The sequence below is a fragment of the Tauraco erythrolophus genome, chromosome 4 (genome assembly GCF_009769465.1).
Source record: "Tauraco erythrolophus isolate bTauEry1 chromosome 4, bTauEry1.pri, whole genome shotgun sequence".
Lineage (NCBI taxonomy): Eukaryota > Metazoa > Chordata > Aves > Musophagiformes > Musophagidae > Tauraco > Tauraco erythrolophus.
In genome coordinates this window covers 87,905,234-87,923,232 of record NC_141468.1, presented here as the reverse complement: position 1 = coordinate 87,923,232, position 17,999 = coordinate 87,905,234, and the positions used below count along the sequence as shown (strand labels likewise).

Sequence of the window (17,999 nt, the reverse complement as noted above, 5' to 3'; positions counted from 1 at the left end):
AGGTACGGAAGGTCTTGGCAGCCTCCATGGACTAGGGATGCTTGGGGCAACGTCAGAAGAACAGCTGGAACAGATAGCTTCTGTTTCTCTGTCGGAGTCCCCCTGTGCAAAGCTTACTCCTCTAGGTGGATTCCTTAGCAGGACAGTCTCTGGAATAGCTGAAATGGGTGGATGGACAGTGGTTCGTGTGTTCCAAACATTCTCACGGAAAATAAGTCGTGTACTGGGTTTTCTAAACGAACCACTTGTTAAAATGCTGCGCTGTGGTGTAAGAAGTATGCTCTGTCTAGAAACTGTTCCTATGCCCAGTGTTATCTTATTGGTTTCTTGAGCTTTTGGTGGGTTATGGAGATGTAAAATAGGTATCAGCTGCTGTCTAAAGTCATTAAGGAGCAGCAAAACCTTCTGAGAGCCAGTGTTGTCAACTCTTTCTACAACTGCAGCTTTTGAAATTATAAAATTCTTAAGAGTTTCAACATTTATTTTAAAAAAACATGTGGTCATTATGGTCTTGGGGAAGATTTTGTAAAAATGAAATCCAAATAGGTAAGAAACCAAACAGAGACTTAAAAATGAGGGTATGATATTTTAAGTAGATGTCAGAAAAGCTTCTGGAGCCATGAGCCCTGAATTTTTGGACTTCTGAAGTTGAACAAATGGACCTGCTTTTCCTGTTTACCAACCAGGGCATGGCATAACTGCACAAATTTTCTTCTTGCTAGTTTTTGACATAGACATAGACCGTGCCCAAATTTCTCTTCTGTCCTCCTTTACGTTATCACCGTGGTGTTTCTGAGCTGGTCTGACTGGGCACGGCAGTGCTCTCTGCTTACCCGCTTCTTCAGTCCAGGTTTGATGATTCTGTTGCTCTGGCAAAAAAAGCCTTATTCTGATTTTCTTGCCACCCGGGTCAACGTGGTGATTCGCAGGCAAGTTTTGAACTCTCTCATTCAACTGGACTCTCAGGTGGTGGCTTGTGAACGTTCTTTGTAGCTCAGAGGACGGAACTGTTAAAAAGCTGAAGGAACAGCTTTGGGATTAAGGCAGGGGAATGATCCGTGTCTTTTAGCAGCTCCACTCAATGACTTCAGCGTCTACTGTAGGTGTTAAGAAGTAGGGCCATAATTTATTGTAGTTTCCAGGACCTAGCAGCTGCCCACTTAGGCTTGATGAGAAACCCATTCCTGCTCCTGCCCAGTGGCAAATCTGATCGCCTGAGGTTGGTGAAGGATGAGAGGGAGTTTGCCCAAGGTCGCTCTGAAGATGAGCAGCAGGAGGAGGCTGAGCACCCGGGATTCTTGACCTGCAACCTTGTGCCTTTGTCCTTTTACTCATGGTGCCCTCTGCTCCTGTTGGGATATAGCGCTGAGGTTTGGGAGACATTGCATTAAAGTGTCCGGCTCCAGGAATTGCCTTTTAGAAGTGCAGCTGATCCTTGAGAAGAAGAAATGTCAGTGTTAAAAGTGACACCGGCTACGAGCTCTGATCCAGTGAAACAGTATCTAAGAAAATTTCAACCCCAGCGCTCAGTGGTGACCGGATAATCCATCACTGCTTGATTTTTTGTGGACTGAACCCTGTGTAGGTCCTTCAGAGAGTTAAATAACAGTTACACAGACAATGAGAAAGCTATTAGGAGGCCAAGAGGTAGGCAAGAAGACGTAGCATCCGAGGAGAAGTGGGAAGTGATAGAGTTAATGAACCAAAGACGTACGGGAGCAGACTGTTGTACCAAAAGGATTTGTAGAAAAGGTTTTCATCTCAATGTTAATAGGAATCAAGCACGTGCTCGAGTTACCATTTAATAAAATTTGAAGTAAAAACTCTCCTCACTGAGGTGTTTTAACTTTTTTCTTTAGTATCTCCCCGTTTTCCTGGAGAGGAGGATGCCCAACTGACCGATGGGATGTCTTTGTCGTCGCAGGTTCCGAGTCCGCCTCTCTGCGTGGCACCTTGGAGTTCCTAGCTGGCACCATTACCTCCAACGAGTGGAGTTCTCCCACCTCCCCGGAGGGGAGCAACGACTCGGGGGGCAGCGAGGCCTTGGACAAACCCATCGACAATGACGCCGAGGGCGTGTGGAGTCCGGACATCGAGCAGAGCTTCCAGGAAGCGCTAGCCATCTACCCACCATGCGGGCGGCGGAAGATCATCCTGTCCGACGAAGGCAAGATGTACGGTAAGGGAAAAGGAAAGGCACATCGCGGCACTCCGGGCAGCCTCCCCTCTGCATGCCACCTGCCTCGTACCAAGTGATGTTCTGAAGGAACTCTTTTCCCTCAGACGTGCCCGAGTTGTTGCAGTTGGTTGGTTCACGTCGTATTTAGGAAAATTTTCATGTTCATGGATCAGAAGGAATGATAGGTGTCTTTTTCAGGGGAGGATCAATAAAGTAGATCCCAGAGTTGGGCATGCTGCTCAGTTAATCTTTGGAGAGGTATGTAATGGCTTCATGGTGTAACCGAACCTGTGTTTGATGGGATCTTTTGCTTATGTCTCCGATGGTCTTGTTATCCTAACAGGGAAGGGTCTGCAGTGCTGAAGGGCAGAACTTCTGCCTTGGAACAGCTCTGCTCATGGTGGTGTGTGGACACCGACAGTTCGTTGACTAGCTACTCTTTTCCCATCTTAAGGGCAGAAAACAGCCTTCTCTGGCGACTCCCTTTAGTAGTAGCTTGCCTTCTTGTAGCCCTGGCATGCTTGTCTGTCATCTGTGGGTTCTTCTCAGCTGGCTAGCTAGATGCCCAGCCCTGCGAGCAGAGAAGCACTGGCTCGCGGCTGCAGCAGAACTCATCTTTTGGGTGGTAGACGTGATTTTGAGTTGGGTTTTTGACCACAGTTAAAATTTCTCTCTTGATTTTTTTTGTTCCCAAAAATGCTGGTCTGGGCTGGATTCTCTAGGTCAGTGTAGGAAGAAGCCACCTGGTACTATGGCAAAGCAAAGGCTGGGAGTGCCCAATATTTGGTTAGAAGTCCCAAGGTATTAAAGCTGTTTCTCAAAGCACTAGCAAGGATCTTACTGAAGGCAACCCTCTTCCAACCTAGTGAGCGCTTGCTTTTTTTTCCCCTTTACAGTGGAATCTGTATGTTTTGCAGGCTCCATCCTGGGAGCACGATGCCCCGAAGCTTCACATGCAGCACTTCACAAGTCGTTCTGCAGGTTTCTGTCCACCCATCAGACCATTGTTCCCTGATGGGGGCATGGGTGGGTCTGGTTTGAGCAGCCTTATCTACAGTGGATGCTTTTCCTGGATAAATACATCATTGTGTCTGTTCAGAGTTGAGCAAGGCTGATCACCCTGAGGCTCAGCAAGTGTCAGTATTCTGCTATAGACATCAGTTCTTGTCCTGCCTCTAGGCTGGCACAAGCATTTGTGTGGTTGTGCTGTGGAACCGACTAGGGAACTGGTCTCCAGCCAGAAAGGAGGGGGGAAAAAAGTGAACTTGAATTTGGATGTGCTCCCTGATTTGTCTCGCTGCACAGCTGCTTGTGCTGGTACCGGGAGAGGGGATGATGAGAGTGGGAATGAGCAGCCACGGTTGAGGGGAGGCTGGGACCGTTTCTTTCGGAAGCAGTGCTGGCTTAAAACGTTATTCCAACTGAAATACTACTAGAGAATCCAGCCCGTGGTTGTTGGGCATAGATTAGTGACAGTTTTCATGACAGGTGACTCTTAAAATTGCTGGTGAAAAATTACAGTTGTGTTTTAAGGCTGTCTTCGTTTGCTAATGGTTCTGCACAGTCCCTGAAATACTTCAGCTTTGGAGTGAACGTGTCAGAGCAGAGTGTGAAATGGACCAGAAAAGAAAGTAAAGTGAGAGCAAAAGTGAAAGTGAAGCAGAACGGACTACAGAAACTTAGCGGGGGCCTGACCTGGACTGGTGTCCAGTGGAAAGTCTCTGGTTAGCCGCACTGGTGAGCTGCAGGAGGTAAATAACCCACTTAGAGGGTGAAAAGTTGAGGCTGTGGGAGCAGAAATGGAGAAGTTTTGTGCAAGCCCTCCCCTTGCTCCTGCCGATGGGACAGTGTCCCTGCTTGCCTTCGGTGCACCTGTTCCCAGCGTGGATGGCCGGTTCGACGTGCTCCTGACATAACCTGGGCACTGATCTATGCCTCCTTTGCTTACTCGTCTCCAGGATCCATGCCAAGGAAGCGGGGCCCAGCCTGGCATCTATAGAAAGATCTGACCGGGCAGGGAGAATTAATATAGTCCCTGATTTCATCTTCACGGCTCACGAGCCAGCTCACGGAACAGGACAGGCTGTGTGTTGAGGGACAGTCGTTGGGCTGTCCTGGCACCGACCTGCCCGGAGCTCGTCGAACCCAGGGGCGAGGTGTTGCCCCTTTCCCTTGGCAGAAGTGGAAACGTTTTGCTCTTTCCCACTGAGGAGCGACTCGAGTGGTGCTATTCTTCTGGGCATCACGTTCCAGGTCCCAGGATCTCTTCCATGGGCTATTTGTGTACTTCTCACCTGTTGCAAGGCAAGCTGTTATCAGTTTAAAGTCAGTAGCTTTTACCATCAAACAGCCTGGGCAAGCTGAGGTGCACCAGGTCGACACGAAGAGCTTGCACTGTTTTGTTTGGATGCATTTGGAATTGCCCAGAAAGGTGTGTTTCAGCCTGGACACGGGCCTCGTGCTCGTGTTCCCCAGCCTCTCTGGAGCCGACTTGCTGCTCACAGCTCTTTAGATGATTGCTGAGAGGACGTGATTCCTACTTCCCCCCAAAGTCAGCCAAACTCTTCTCTGTCGGTTGACGATCTGTCTCTCAGTGCCTTTCTGCCTTCTTTTCTTTTTCCCTCCTAGACGTGTTCCGTTACTGGAGGCAGCATCCTGGCAGAATAAGCTTATACCACAGTGCTGCTCTGGGCACAAGCCCTCACTGTCCTCCTTGCTTGCGGCATGAAAACTGTCCTGTCTGATACGGGATGCTTATCTTTTCTCCCAATCGTTGCATTGACATTAGAAGCAGTTGAGTCCGAGGCACCGTTAACTTACTGATCTGGTGCATTCTGGTACCACTAAGGTCCTGCAGGATCATCTTAGAAGTGTTGCCTGCTAGACTGCTGTGGGGGTACAGTATTACAAATCCAGCTCTTATGTTTTCCAGCTGTCTTTGTCCATGGGAGAAATAATAGCTGTAGCATTTGCATCAAACAAGCAATCACAGAGTTGGGGGTTAGAGTCAGCATCCCCAGTACTGGTCTAGAGAAAGGAGAGGGAAAAAGCTTAGTACCTTCGTATGGTTTGCATGGAGATGCTGAATAGAGAGGGTCTCCCAACACTGCTGAGGCAGAGAAATACAAACCAGTAACTAGCTATATATATATATTTTGACAAAAATATATATGTGTATATATATATATTTTGACAAAACGCTGCCAGGGCCTTGGTTTACGAGAAAGAGCTTGGAAGAAGTGGGCTACTCCCTCAGCTGTCTGGTGTTCCGTTCCACGGCAGAGACACCTGGCTTGGAGCACCTTTGTGTAAGAGGAGCCAGAATGGGCTGCTGTTTGTAAGATTGCTCTTCTATAGGAGGCGGTGGTTTAGCAGCTGATTTACAAAAAGCTCAGCCATTTCTGTGCTGAGCAGGGTGGGGTGGACAGCTGGGGGCTGTCATCTATCTCCCAGGCTGGTGCCATCTGTTTGTGAGTCAAAGCCCCGACATGGCTGGTAGGGCATACCTGGAGATGTCCAAAGCTCAGAGGCTGAGCGACAGAAGAAGGGTAGTTAACCACATTAGGAGTTAAAACCTGGAGCAGGCAGTGAGCTGCCAAGACTTGAGCGTGCAACATGAATTAAGGTGGTGTAAAGGGTCAGCCTGATGCTGAAAACTACCGTGTCACAAGTGGTCCCTGTTCTGAAGCGACTGCGTGAATTTGCAGGATGCTGCCTTCATCTCAAAGGGATGTGTTAGCAGTTCATGTTTGCCCCGACCTCAAAAAGTCACTAAAAGTAAAACTGAAAAGCAAACAAAGAAACTTGAAGAAGCACAAAACATACACTGCCTGTCCCGTGTCGCAGTCCATAAACACTGCTTCTCCGTGGGAGAGGGAGCAGCGTGGTGGAGAACCTTCAAGGTGTTGTCAAATGTTTTCTTCTATGTCTAGTTTAGCATCTCACCTGGTGGTGTTTCAGTCAAAGCAATTGGAACACACTGAGAATGTGCCCAGTTGACACTGAACTGGCTGGCCTGGTTGACTGAAAATTTTGGATTTCAGCTGTGATAACCCTCAGAGAGACACTTCTGCAGTTCCTGTCCCATTATTGTGACCTAGTGAGTGGCAGGACAGCCCTTTATCCCAGTTTTGCTAACAAAGTTGAATCTCTTGTTTTAAACACTAGAAGACAGAAGATCTGGATCTAGTAGAAGGTGTCCCTGTCCATGGCAGGGAGGTTGCAACTAGATGATCTTGAAGATCCCTTCCAACTCAAACCGTCCTGTGATTCTATGAAGAAACTTAGATTCGTGGGCAGTCAGCCAGGATGCAGACTTCTCCCTCCTCTCCTCTTTTGCTGGCAGTAGGTGTGGTATTTTTGGAGTTGCTCAATAACAAGTTTTTTTTTCCCCTGGATCAACTTCCAACTTTACTTTTGTGTCATTCTAGTTCTTTGCTGTTGACTAGATGAAGCCAGATTTCTGGAGACCTTTGCAACAGATTCAACTTCTACTGGAGTTGGTCAAGTTTTTTCCTTCCATCTCCTTTGTAAGCTGAGGCTATGGTTGTTCATGTTAACCCGTATGTCAGTTTAACTGGTGTTTTCTCCGTGCAAACATAAAAAGAAGTGTTTTTCTGTGAGTTCCAAGCATTTCCTGAATATTGAGGAATTTATCACTTTTGAAATGCCAACCAACCAGCAAACTATGTGCTTTCACAGTAGTAGAGTTAATAGTACTGGCTGTGGCATCTTTCCTTAGCATCCTTAAAACTGCTTATATATTTCTGATCAGTACTATTGTGTACTGCATGTTACCGAAATTATTCTGACTACTTTTTGGGGGGCCTTTATTCTCTTGTTTCAGCAAAGGCCACGTACTTTTTCCCCGTCCCTTTTGATTTTTAGCAGCTTTGCAGTCTCCATTTTACCTGTCAGGCTTAAAACCAAGCGTGTTCTGTAGGATCATGGTTTTTCTCGCCGTGTATGTCTGCAGCCACAGAGCTTTCATCATGTTCAAGTGACTTCCTTCGTTAGCAACATTGACTAATTACTCTTTTGGCTCTTCTTTTGGCTTTTTCATTTCTAAACTCCAAACGTTTAGTAGTTCTCCAAGATAGAGTTGGTCCGTGGCGGGATGTTGTCAGCAAGGCACTTGCTCTGATTTCTTTTTTTGCGTTGCAAACAGCTGGTTTAATTGATTTTTAGTTTAGTCAGCTTTGTAGCTGTAGCCACTCACCTGCCTTGTACCTGAGAAACTGTTTCACTTTCATTTCTTGGCCTTTTCCCTTGTTGGAAGTCATTGTTTTGCTTCTGCTCTGCTTCTGGATAACTTTACACATTTCCAGTTGTTTTCTGAAAAGTTTAGTAAAAAAGCCTTAGTGGTTTTTTTTTTTTTAATTTTATAAACACTGCATTCTTTCATAACTGGATCCAAATATTTCCAGTTGCTAAGCTGCTCTTAAATTTACAAAATGTTCATTTCAGACTGAATTAAAAACCTAGGAATGAGATCAGACATGGGAAATTAAAATTAATAACGTCCACTGGCTTGGGTTTCTTTTTTTCTTTAAAACAAGCACATGGGAAGCTGTCTTCTGGACAGATCTTTGCCCACACATTACCAGAAACATCTCAAAACCATGGAGTGAGTTCTGAGAAGAGCAACAAACATACCAAACTTAACATTGAGCTCTGGGAGTCGAAGGGACTGATTTAGGAGGAAAGATTAAAGTAGCTAAATATACATAGCTTGGCTAAGCGATGACTGAAAGGTGGAGGGTGGGGGGGGACACATAATAACAGTCTAAAAATATTTGAAGGGTGTTAACATTTAGGAGGGAGAGGGATTTTATGTGGAACATGTGAGCATGACTAGGATTAAGGGGAGAGAAAGAAGGAATATAGGATGGATATCAGCAGAAGCTTCACGACAGCGTGGTGCTCAGGGATCTCTCCTCTGCAGGGAACTAGAGTGGAAATGCTGTTGTTGGGGACTTTTAAAATTGTATCAGACAAAACTGTAAGGAATGTGTTTGTAAAACTAGTCCCAAGGAATAGCGTGGATGAGTTTTGCAGGAATGAGAAGTGGATTCTGGATTAGATGTACGGTGATTGTACACAGGAAACGGAACAGTGGGCAGTAGGTGGTGACCAAATATGGCTTTCCACTGCAAATTTTTTCTGCCATTTTTTTCCCCCAAATTGTCAGTGTAGGAGCTGGACTGTTTGTGTTTTTGTGACCCGAATAAGTTTATTGGACTGAGGGACACAGATGCTCTTTCTCGGGTCTGGAACAGGCAGAGCAAACGTCGAGGTGAGCACTGGGAGCCCTTTCTCAGCGTTTGTCTTGTCGAGCAGCCAGGTGTCGGGCAGAGAAGGGTGATGGCATTTCTCAAGCAAGGTGGTGCACACCTAGCACGTACGTAGAGGGGACTGGTAAGTGCCAGGGCACAGGTTGTGCGGGGACTTGGCGTAGGAGAAAAGGAGCTCTCTGAAAGTCTCTTTCAAAGCCATGCCTCATTGCTGGAAGGCATGTATGAGCTACAGCTTCGCAGGTTCTGGTGCCTGAAGGGGTGCCCCAACGTGAAGGAAAGCTGCTTGATCAGAAAGGCAATATTACAGCTAAAAGAAGAGGCAGTATTCCCATTCATGTAGGATCTGGACAATGAGCACAGGCAGAACTCGGACTTGGTTTAAACAGTTGCTCATCAGCTAATCCATAACAAGCCCTGTATTGTCCACGCACGGTGAGGATCTGGGCAGCAAAGCTGGGAAGGCTGCGTGCAGTTTGTGCCCAGACAGATGGTCTTGTAAGTCTGTTGGCCACTGGCAGAGCTGACTCAAACCGCTGGGGCCTGGGTACAGCTGCTGCCGAAGGGTGCGCAGCCAGCAGCTGCTCCCCGTCGCTGTCACCTTGAACTTGTGACTGATCTCATAGAATCATAGAATGGTTTGGATTGGAAGGGACCTCAAAGATCATCCAGTTCCAACCCCCCTGCCATGGGCAGGGACACCCTCCACTACACCAGGTTGCCCAAAGCCTCATCCAACCTGGCCTTGAACACTTCCAGGGATGGGGCAGCCACAACTTCTCTGGGCAACCTGCTCCAGTACCTCACCACCCTCAATGTAAAGAATTTCTTTCTTATATCTAACCTAAATCTCCCCTCTTTCAGTTTAAATCGGTTGCCCCTTGTCCTATCACTACACACCCTTGTAAAAAGTCCCTCTCCAGCTTTCCTGTAGGCGATTTCATCTCCTGGGTGCTCCTGCACGTTCCCTGAGGCTTGCTGTGTGCACGGTCTTGCTCCGTCTCCAGCTTCTTGAACAGGAAATGACTCTGTTTCCATTGAAACTTTTTCCCGTGAAACGTCTTTAGAGTAGCTCTTCCTTCCTCTGGAGTGTGGTTTGTAGAGTAATTGCACATCCCTCTTCAGGAACTTCGATCGGAGCCTGCGGACTGGAGTTCCAGGAGCTTGGTGTTATCTCACCAGTGCTTGGTGAGGTAACCCAGTAGGAATGGCCCGAGTTGTTGGCTGCAAGTGGTGTGGATGTGGGCGTGTTTGTAAGCGTGACGGGATCACAGGGGGAGCACACGTGCACGCGTGGTGCTCAGCACAGTGCTGCCTTCAGCCTCGGCAGGGAAATGGGAGCGTTCCCGCGTGTGAACGCTGCGTCATCTTTAGGTGTAGAATCACAGAAAACGGTGCTGGGAGGGACCTTCAGAGGTCACCTCCTCTGCTCCTCTGCCCAGAGGCAAAGCCAGCTCTACTTAAGCTGTTCATGTCTAGTCTGATCCTTTATGGCTAAGATTGGAGCCAAGTGATTTGACCAGTCTAGGTAGAGTGGTTTTCATCTAGGAGGTAGTTGAAGCACCTAGATTTTTGCAGATTTCCTTCTGGATCCATAGGCATTTTTAGATATCCCTGCAGCTTAAACAGTTTCCGTCACCCTCTGGTTCCTGCTCTCCTGTCGCTGCCTGAGTCGTGGTTGCCCAGCTGTTTATCAGACTCATGCTGGAAACTCGGTTGGGAATCAGATGTTGAAAGAACGTAGAGCAGGATGGCTTCAGTGTTGGGAGCAGAAAGAGAGCGGGGTGGGGGGAATATCACAACCCGCTGTTAGGAATTTTTACGAGCTTGGCAAAATTCAGCTGTCATCCAGACCGGTTCCTGGGGAGATACCCGGTTAGGAACGACCTGGGCTTTTCTGGCCACGTTCTCTTTTTACCTCTTACAGAATATGACATCTTCAGCCACTAGTTTTGCTAGTGCTGGGATGGTGTCACACTGTTCTGTGCTGGGATGGTGTCACACTGTTCTGTGCTGGGATGGTGTCAAACTGTTCTGTGCTGGGATGGTGTCAAACTGTTCTGTGCTGAGTGTATTTCCTTCCGGAAGAGTGAGATGACCTAACAGTTTGCTGCAGGAGGAAAGAGGGAGTTGCCGCTCCGGTTTCCTTGCTTCCCCGCTCTGCCTCTGGTTTTGTGCTCCCACCGCTTTCCAGTCGACTCCTTACCCATCCGTTTGAGCTCGCTGAACGGATAGGGAACTGCAAAATGAGTGGCACAGATTTCTGCCAGATTTGGAGAGCTGAACTGACCCGTGCAACGGTCTGGTGAGAGGAAGTTCAGGGAAAAAGGCAAACATTTTATTTCAGCAGTAGCCAGCTGTTCATTTGAGCTGAAACTACAACCTGATGGTTTAAAGTAATCGTGGACAACGATGGCAAATTGTGATGGCAAAAGCTGAAGGTGGGTGAAGTGGCAGCTGTTGAACTCACAAAATCAGTGTTCATTTATTCGTATGATGCCAGAACAGTCTCTGGGTTCTTTTGCTGTCCTCGAAGCTGCTGCATAATTTTCGGTCCGTTGGTTGGGACTGGGTCCCGCTGTGGTTTTATGTGTCAAGTGAAGCAGACACAACGCCAGACCAGGCCAGCTGCTCGAGAACCGCATGGTTCTTTGCTGGTCATGGAGCAAGTGGCTGAAGGGATCTCGCAGACCCCTTTTAGCTCCAATTTCTGAGATAGTTGAAGCTTTGAGTACTGGGTCAGCCTGTCACTTGGGCACGTGCAGAAGAGTAGCACTGCAGCAGCAATCTGCAAGAAGCAGTGTACCGTTGGTGCCAAGAGAGGCAGTTGACTGCAGAATGAGGAGGAAAGGTGCTGAAGGTCTTGCTACCCTTTGGAGCAATATCACTGAAGCCCTCACACCTACTGGAAGTTATCGAAATGAGCAGACAAGATGTCTATTGACCTAAGGAAGAATTTGGCAGATGTCTGGGTCTGCACTGTAGAACTCGGACTCATGGGAGCTGGAGGATGCTGTTACGGGTAAGCATTAGTTTCAGTGCCACCCTCAGCAGTCGTGTTTTTCTGAACCTGAGCCTTAGTGAGTACAGTATGTTTGTGCCTGTGTATCGTTGTCGTTCTCAGGTGTCCCAAGAGGCTGAAAGCTGTTCGGGTGACGTGCCTTTCCATGCAGGATTGTTACTGGCTGTTTCGGGTTCACCTGATACAGCCTTTCTCGTATTACTGTATGCAGCTGCTTTGGTGTGATTGTAGGATTTCCCAGCCAAACCCAATCTGAACAGTCTCTGTGACATTCTCATCAGTCTTACTCTGGGAAGCACCAGAACAAGTCCCTGCTCTGTTCCTTTTGCAGCCCTTAATGTATATATGGAATACTTATTGGATGGATTATCTTATGTGCCTATGGCCCGAGGTGATAATATGGGAAAGCATAGCTGATGAGGACACTCAATTTATGCACGGAAAAACCATATGAAAGGCAGAGGGGTGGTGAAGAGCTGCGTGGCCTGGAGCTTCCCTGATGGCAGGGACTGCTGCATACATTCCTTGTTGTACCTTTGTAAAAGCTCATCTTTATAGAATCATAGAATGGTTTGGGTTGGAAGGGACCTCAAAGATCATCCAGTTCCAACCCCCCTGCCATGGGCAGGGACACTCTCCACTACACCAGGTTGCTCAAAGCCTCATCCAGCCTGGCCTTGAACACTGCCAGGGATGGGGCAGCCACAGCTTCTCTGGGCAACCTGTTCCAGTGCCTCACTTTATCTTTACAAGGAATAAATCCATATGCCTTTGGGGCAGTAATTAGGAGACACTTTAACTCCATCTAACCTTTAGAGAAATGATGCAAGCACAGGAAGAGCCTTGCTTGTTTTCTTCCCAGTCTGTCTGTGTGAGGGTTAGGTGGAGTACAGTTCCAGGCTACAGTTTCGCTGGTGGCAAAACTGGTTTGGGAATTTCTGCCTTGTTTTTCCTGTTCTCCCTGCTGTGCCAATGCCGTGGTTAATGTGGCCACGCGACACACTAGTTCACCGATCCAATTAAAAATAGGCTGATCGAGGAAGATGCTGGGGAAGAGCTGGCGACGTGGTGGTGCTCATCACTTCAGCATCACGTTTTCAGGGATCTGAATTGTTTTGATGTTTTTCAGAAGCGCTGGCTCAGCTTTCTTTGAGTCTTCACCTCAAAATCCCTGAGCTCCTAGTCCCTACAATAAGGGGACTCTTACAGTTGAAGGTTAATACTGAACAAATTCAAGCGTGGAATAAATAATGGGAGTGAGGAAACTTTCTTCTCACAGCTGGATATAAAATTACCTGGTTTGTGTAATTGTGCTGTGGGAACGTGAACCTGACTTAATCACTGAAGTTCTGCGTTGATGGGGGGAGTGATGTCTTCACAGGATAGACCAGTGCAGTAAAATGCAGTGTGGTTTTCTGTGGTCTTTTTCATGGGAAGTGATCCCAGTACAATGGTCATAGTGGTGTATCAAGTTCTTGTATTGCCTCCTAAATACGGTTCTCTGGATTCAGTGTAAAAGTTAGGAATAAAAACACAGGTTGTTAAAAAAAGCCTTGAAAGGAGCTTGATCAGAGTGAACTGTGTTTTTTTACTGGTGTATCACTTAGAGTCATCTGCAGCTCTTCTAGCTAAAAGTAAACATGCTGCTCTTGAGATTGTCCACTGCTGTTGGGGCTACTTCCCACAGGGATTTGCCACAGTTGCAGTCCAGATAAATGGGAAAAACAAGACACCATGCTGCATTACTGGCTCGGTATGTTTAGTTTATAGGTACCAGCAAAGACTGAAGACTAGTGGAGAGCAAATAGCAGAGTTTAGAGATTAATGGTGGGGGAGTGAGGGTGGAGGTTGCCAAGGAGAGGTGGAAAGATAGGGATGAATACTGAGATGGTTATTGCAGAATTTTTGTTGACTCTGGGGATAACCTCAGCTCTGGTAGTGGAATTAATAGTAATTTCAGGAGCTGAAACACAAAGGGAGGGAAAGACTAAGCCTTTGGAACATTAATGATTGCCAAAAATCAAGGAAGATAGGAAAGGATGAAGGGAACCCAAGCCAGAGAAGAAGAGGTCATGTGCTGCGTTTCTTCTTGTCTTGAAAAACCTGGGCTGGGAAGTTAGGAAGCCATCAGAATCTTCTCACCAAGGAGAGACGGTTTGTGATGAAGGGAGAGTCTAACAAAGAGGGCGTTTGAAACCAACGTTAAGGGTTGTATCAGGAAGAGTTGAGTGTCCGTGTACCTCGATGAGAGACGGGCTTAGCCATCAGAAAGACAAAAGTGTGGGTTTTGACACACGCAGCCCTGTTTGTGGAAAAGGTGATGCCCGGGAAGGCAGTTAGTGTAGGTGGGAGGAGGGGGCAGTGGAATGAGAGATGGAACGTCGGGATGCCCAGGGAGGTACGGATCGGGGCAGACCCCAGCAGCAGTTAGTCCCGTGTTGTACATGCACGTGTCAACATAACACGCTCTGCTTCTGCCTTAAGTGTTCTGGTGGGACTTGCTGGGTGGTTGGTTTTGCACAGAGAAATATTGGCATTTGGTGGGCAGCTCAAGTGTCCTTAAGTTCCCTCTTGTGTCTACATTCGTCGTGCTGTCTGACACAGAGTCCATCATGTTTATGTTGATTGATGATCATACTATGATTATGGTGATTATGAATCAACAGCTAACTAAATGCGGAGCAAGTTCGGGAGACAGCCGTGTCCCGGGAGCTATCTTTGGGTGATACAAAGAGATCAAAGTGATGGTCGAGATGGCTTCCTTAACCTTGCTTTGGTTATCCTGTCACTGGATACAGATGCATAGTTGTTTCTGTAGTTCTCTTACCTTGGCTGTGCTTCACAGGTAGGCGCATGTTTTTTGTGGGTACAGAAAAGGGCAGATCCTTCCTGTGGGAAGCTGCATGGAAGTATTCTGCAGAAATACTCAGCAAGTTCGCCGATGACACCAAGCTGTGTGGTGCCGTCGACACGCTGGAAGGGAGGGATGCCATCCAGAGGGACCTTGACAGGCTGGAGAGGTGGGCCCGTACCAACCTCATGAAGTTTAACCAGGCCAAATGCAAGGTCCTTCATCTGGGTCATGGCAATCCCAGGCATAAATACAGACTGGGTGGTGATTGGATCGAGAGCAGCCCTGAGGAGAAGGACTTGGGAGTACTGGTGGACGAGAAGCTCAATATGAGCCGGCAATGTGCTCTTGCGGCCCAGAAGGCCAACCGCGTCCTGGGCTGCATCAAGAGGAGCGTGGCCAGCAGGTCGAGGGAGGTGATTCTCCCCCTCTACTCTGCCCTCGTGAGACCTCACCTGGAGTACTGCGTCCAGTTCTGGAGCCCCCAACATAAGAAGGACATGGACCAGTTGGAGAGGGTCCAGAGGAGGGCCATGAAGATGATAAGAGGGCTGGAGCACCTTTCCTATGAGGACAGGCTGAAAGAGTTGGGGCTGTTCAGCCTGGAGAAGAGGAGGCTCCGGGGTGACCTTATAGCGGTCTTCCAGTACCTCAAGGGGGCCTACAGGAAAGATGGGGAGAGGCTGTTCAGGAGGGCCAGTTATGATAGGACAAGGGGTAATGGTTTTAAAATAGAGGGAGGTAGGTTCAGGTTGGATATTAGGAAAAAATTTTTTACTATGAGAGTGGTAGAACACTGGAACAGGTTGCCCAGAGAGGTGATGGATGCTCCATCCCTGGAGACGTTCAAGGCCAGGTTGGACAAGGCCCTGAGCAACCTGATCTAGTTGGAGATATCCCTGTTCCTTGCAGGGGGGTTGGACTAGATGACCTTTGAAGGTCCCTTCCAGCCCTAACCATTCTATGATTCTATGAAATCACTCGAGTTCTTTGCTCTCATTCATCACAGAAGAGAGGCTTTGGGTCCTTCTGCTTTCTTCGGCAACAGGGGAGTGAAGAAGTGTAAGGCTCAAAGAGATACTTCATCTGCCTTCTGTACAAGCAGTTATACACCATTAGTAGCAGAAAACCAGCGTGCATCTTGGAGGGAGGACTGGGAAATGCTTTCTGTGGCTGTGGAAATTTCCTTGATTTTTTTTTTTTTCCCTTTCCTTAGAGGCAGACACTTCTGTCCTCCAACATTGAAAGGAGCACAGGTGTAGAACGGAGAATCAGAAAGCCTCTTTATTCACTTCCTTGTGTAACTCTTTCTTGGCTAACTACGGAATGCAAAATGGTGCAGTTTGGTGTAAGACGGAGCGGGAGCTAAACTGACGCCCTTGGAAACGGATCCGTTCGGAGTGAGGGGTAAAGAAGATAAGAGAGGATCTCCTTACGCCCGAGGGGCAGGGCTGCAGGGAGGATAAAGAGCTTTTGGGTGCCGCGCTGCAGTTGGCATGTTGGCCAGAGCCTCTTGAAACCCAACGCGCGGGTTTGACAGAGGAGGCACAAGTGTTGGCAGGTTCTGGTGACGGCGGCAGGGCTCGGCGGGAGTTATTCTAGGAACACAACATGTGATCAGATTACTGCAGGACACTTTGCATGGCTCTGAAAAACGAACCATCTGACGGTTTGTGACAGCTCTGCCTGGTCCAGCCAAGGGAGAAGTGTTCTTCTTTGCCGACCCCGCGGCCGGAGTTGGGAGCAGTTTTGATTCGTGGTCATTTAATACGTTCTTGCTGCAGAGTTCAGTGGGCTTGGCAATTTGCAGAGTTCTACATCGAGTAATCCCTGTGGTGCTGGCATCTTCGTAGAGTGATGGGATTTTTTTGCTACCAGTATCTTCATTAGCTTCATGTACCCTGCCGCCTTTCGGCTTCTCCCTGGCTTCGTGGGGACACGCTGCTGGAAGAGGAAGGTGCTGGGTGAGAGGTGGTGGCAAGTGGGAAGTGGGTTCTGAAATTGGAAATTTTGAGGATCCAGGTTTGAATGCTCTCTCTACAGAATTCCTGCACCGCCCTCTAATAGGTGCAATTCCTATGGCAGTTTCCCCATCCTCTGTTCTTCTCCAGTGAATTACGTGGTCTGGGAGCGCTTTGCCATTTTTGCTGGTGTTGTCAAAGACACGCACTTAGGGAAACATCTCCCACTTTCCCAGGCTTGACTACAGTTTATTGCTTCCCCTCCCTGCTTCCTAGCCTCAGCTTCCCTTGTTTTATTCTCTGTAACACTCAGTCCTTCCTAACGCTTTTGAGCTGCTGAGTGGCACAGGAGGTTGGGGTCACTGTGTAAAGGTTTCTTTCTGCCAGTCTTTGCTTTTTAGGTTTTCCCTCTGGTGCTCCTTGCTGCTCCTACATGGGTTCTTGGTGGGTTGCAGCCCTTTCAGGGTTGTCCTTGCTCTGGCATGGCTCCTCCATGGGCTGCAGTTGCCTCAAAGTGCACTCCTTCTGCCATGGAGCACCTCTTTCCAAGAGGACCTTTCCAGCCATGTTCCCAACAGTGTCCCCCACCACACGTCTCCTTTTCTCCTTCCTTCTTTCCAAAAATGTCTTTTCACAATATCTTGTATTTCTCCTTCTGCGCATCCTCACACATCTCCTTTTTGTGGTTCCTTTTGTGTGTTTCCCACCCCTAGTGGCTATTGCCCTTTCCAAAATATGTTTGAGGAAAGGTGACTTGTGCTCCTCTGACTGGTTGAGGTTTTGATGGATTGTTATTTTAATCCATTTTGGAGATGGTTGGAATCGGCTGTGCCTGGCACGGGGTGTTCGTGGCATCCTCTCACACAGATTGCCCCTGCAGCCCTCTACTGCCGAAGCAGAACAGTGCTCTGTCGGACTACTTGGTCTGTATAATTTCTAGATTTTCATGGAAACACATCAAAGCTGAATTTGCTCCGTAACATTTATTATATCTGGTTGAGAATCCATTGAAATTAGGAGTTTCCAGGAGTTCAGATTGTTGGTATAACCCAATATGCACCCTTTAAAAGTTTGTCTGCAATTCTCTACATCCACTTCTTCTCAAGGCTAGTTTTTCCTCTCTCTTCCATTAAATCATTACCCTTGACCATTAAAAGGGTCCTCTTGGTGTATATTAATTTTTCTTTTGGTTTTTTTTTTTAATAGATAATGGGGTTTGAGTTTGAGCAGCTTGTTTTGTTCTGCACATTTCCCACTTCTGAGGTGTGTCAAAGTGTCCTTCTGAAATTTCTTATATATCAGCATCTGTGTAAGAAGAATCACTCCTGTTGTTTCTCGCCTTTCAACTTGGATCCATGCCCAACAGATGGAGGCTTTGAAAAGCCATAAATATTATTTTTGGCACTAGAAAAAGGTGATGTGGGTATGTGTCACCAGTAATTGGTCTCGGCTCTGTGAAACCAGTGACATGGGTTGGAAAAGCAGCCGGGTGGAAGGTAGCATAACAGCATCTGCTCCCGTCAGACTCTCCTGGGCATGCCGCCGTGCTAGCGCTGGGACTGTGGGAACTGAAGAGGTCAGTGGTTACATGCTGGGCGTTGTGTTTTTGGCACAGAAATAGTTCCTAATTTGTGTATAGAGGAGCTGGAGCTGATGTCTTTTCGGACCTGATTCTTCTCCCAGGGGAATAAGG

The 17,999-nt window shown here is 47.7% G+C and overlaps 1 protein-coding gene across 1 annotated transcript in view; it reads left to right on the top strand.

Moving 5' to 3' along the window:
* Positions 1–1,169: 1,169 nt before the first annotated feature.
* The window catches only part of LOC147528939 (transcriptional enhancer factor TEF-3-like), a 20,451-nt gene continuing 3,621 nt past the window's right edge, over positions 1,170–17,999 (top strand). Inside the window, exons 1-2 of the mRNA XM_086610780.1 lie at positions 1,170–1,251; positions 1,925–2,179. Of these exons, the coding sequence (XP_086466906.1) occupies positions 1,170–1,251; positions 1,925–2,179 (337 nt within the window). The remainder of the gene's footprint in view (positions 1,252–1,924; positions 2,180–17,999) is intronic.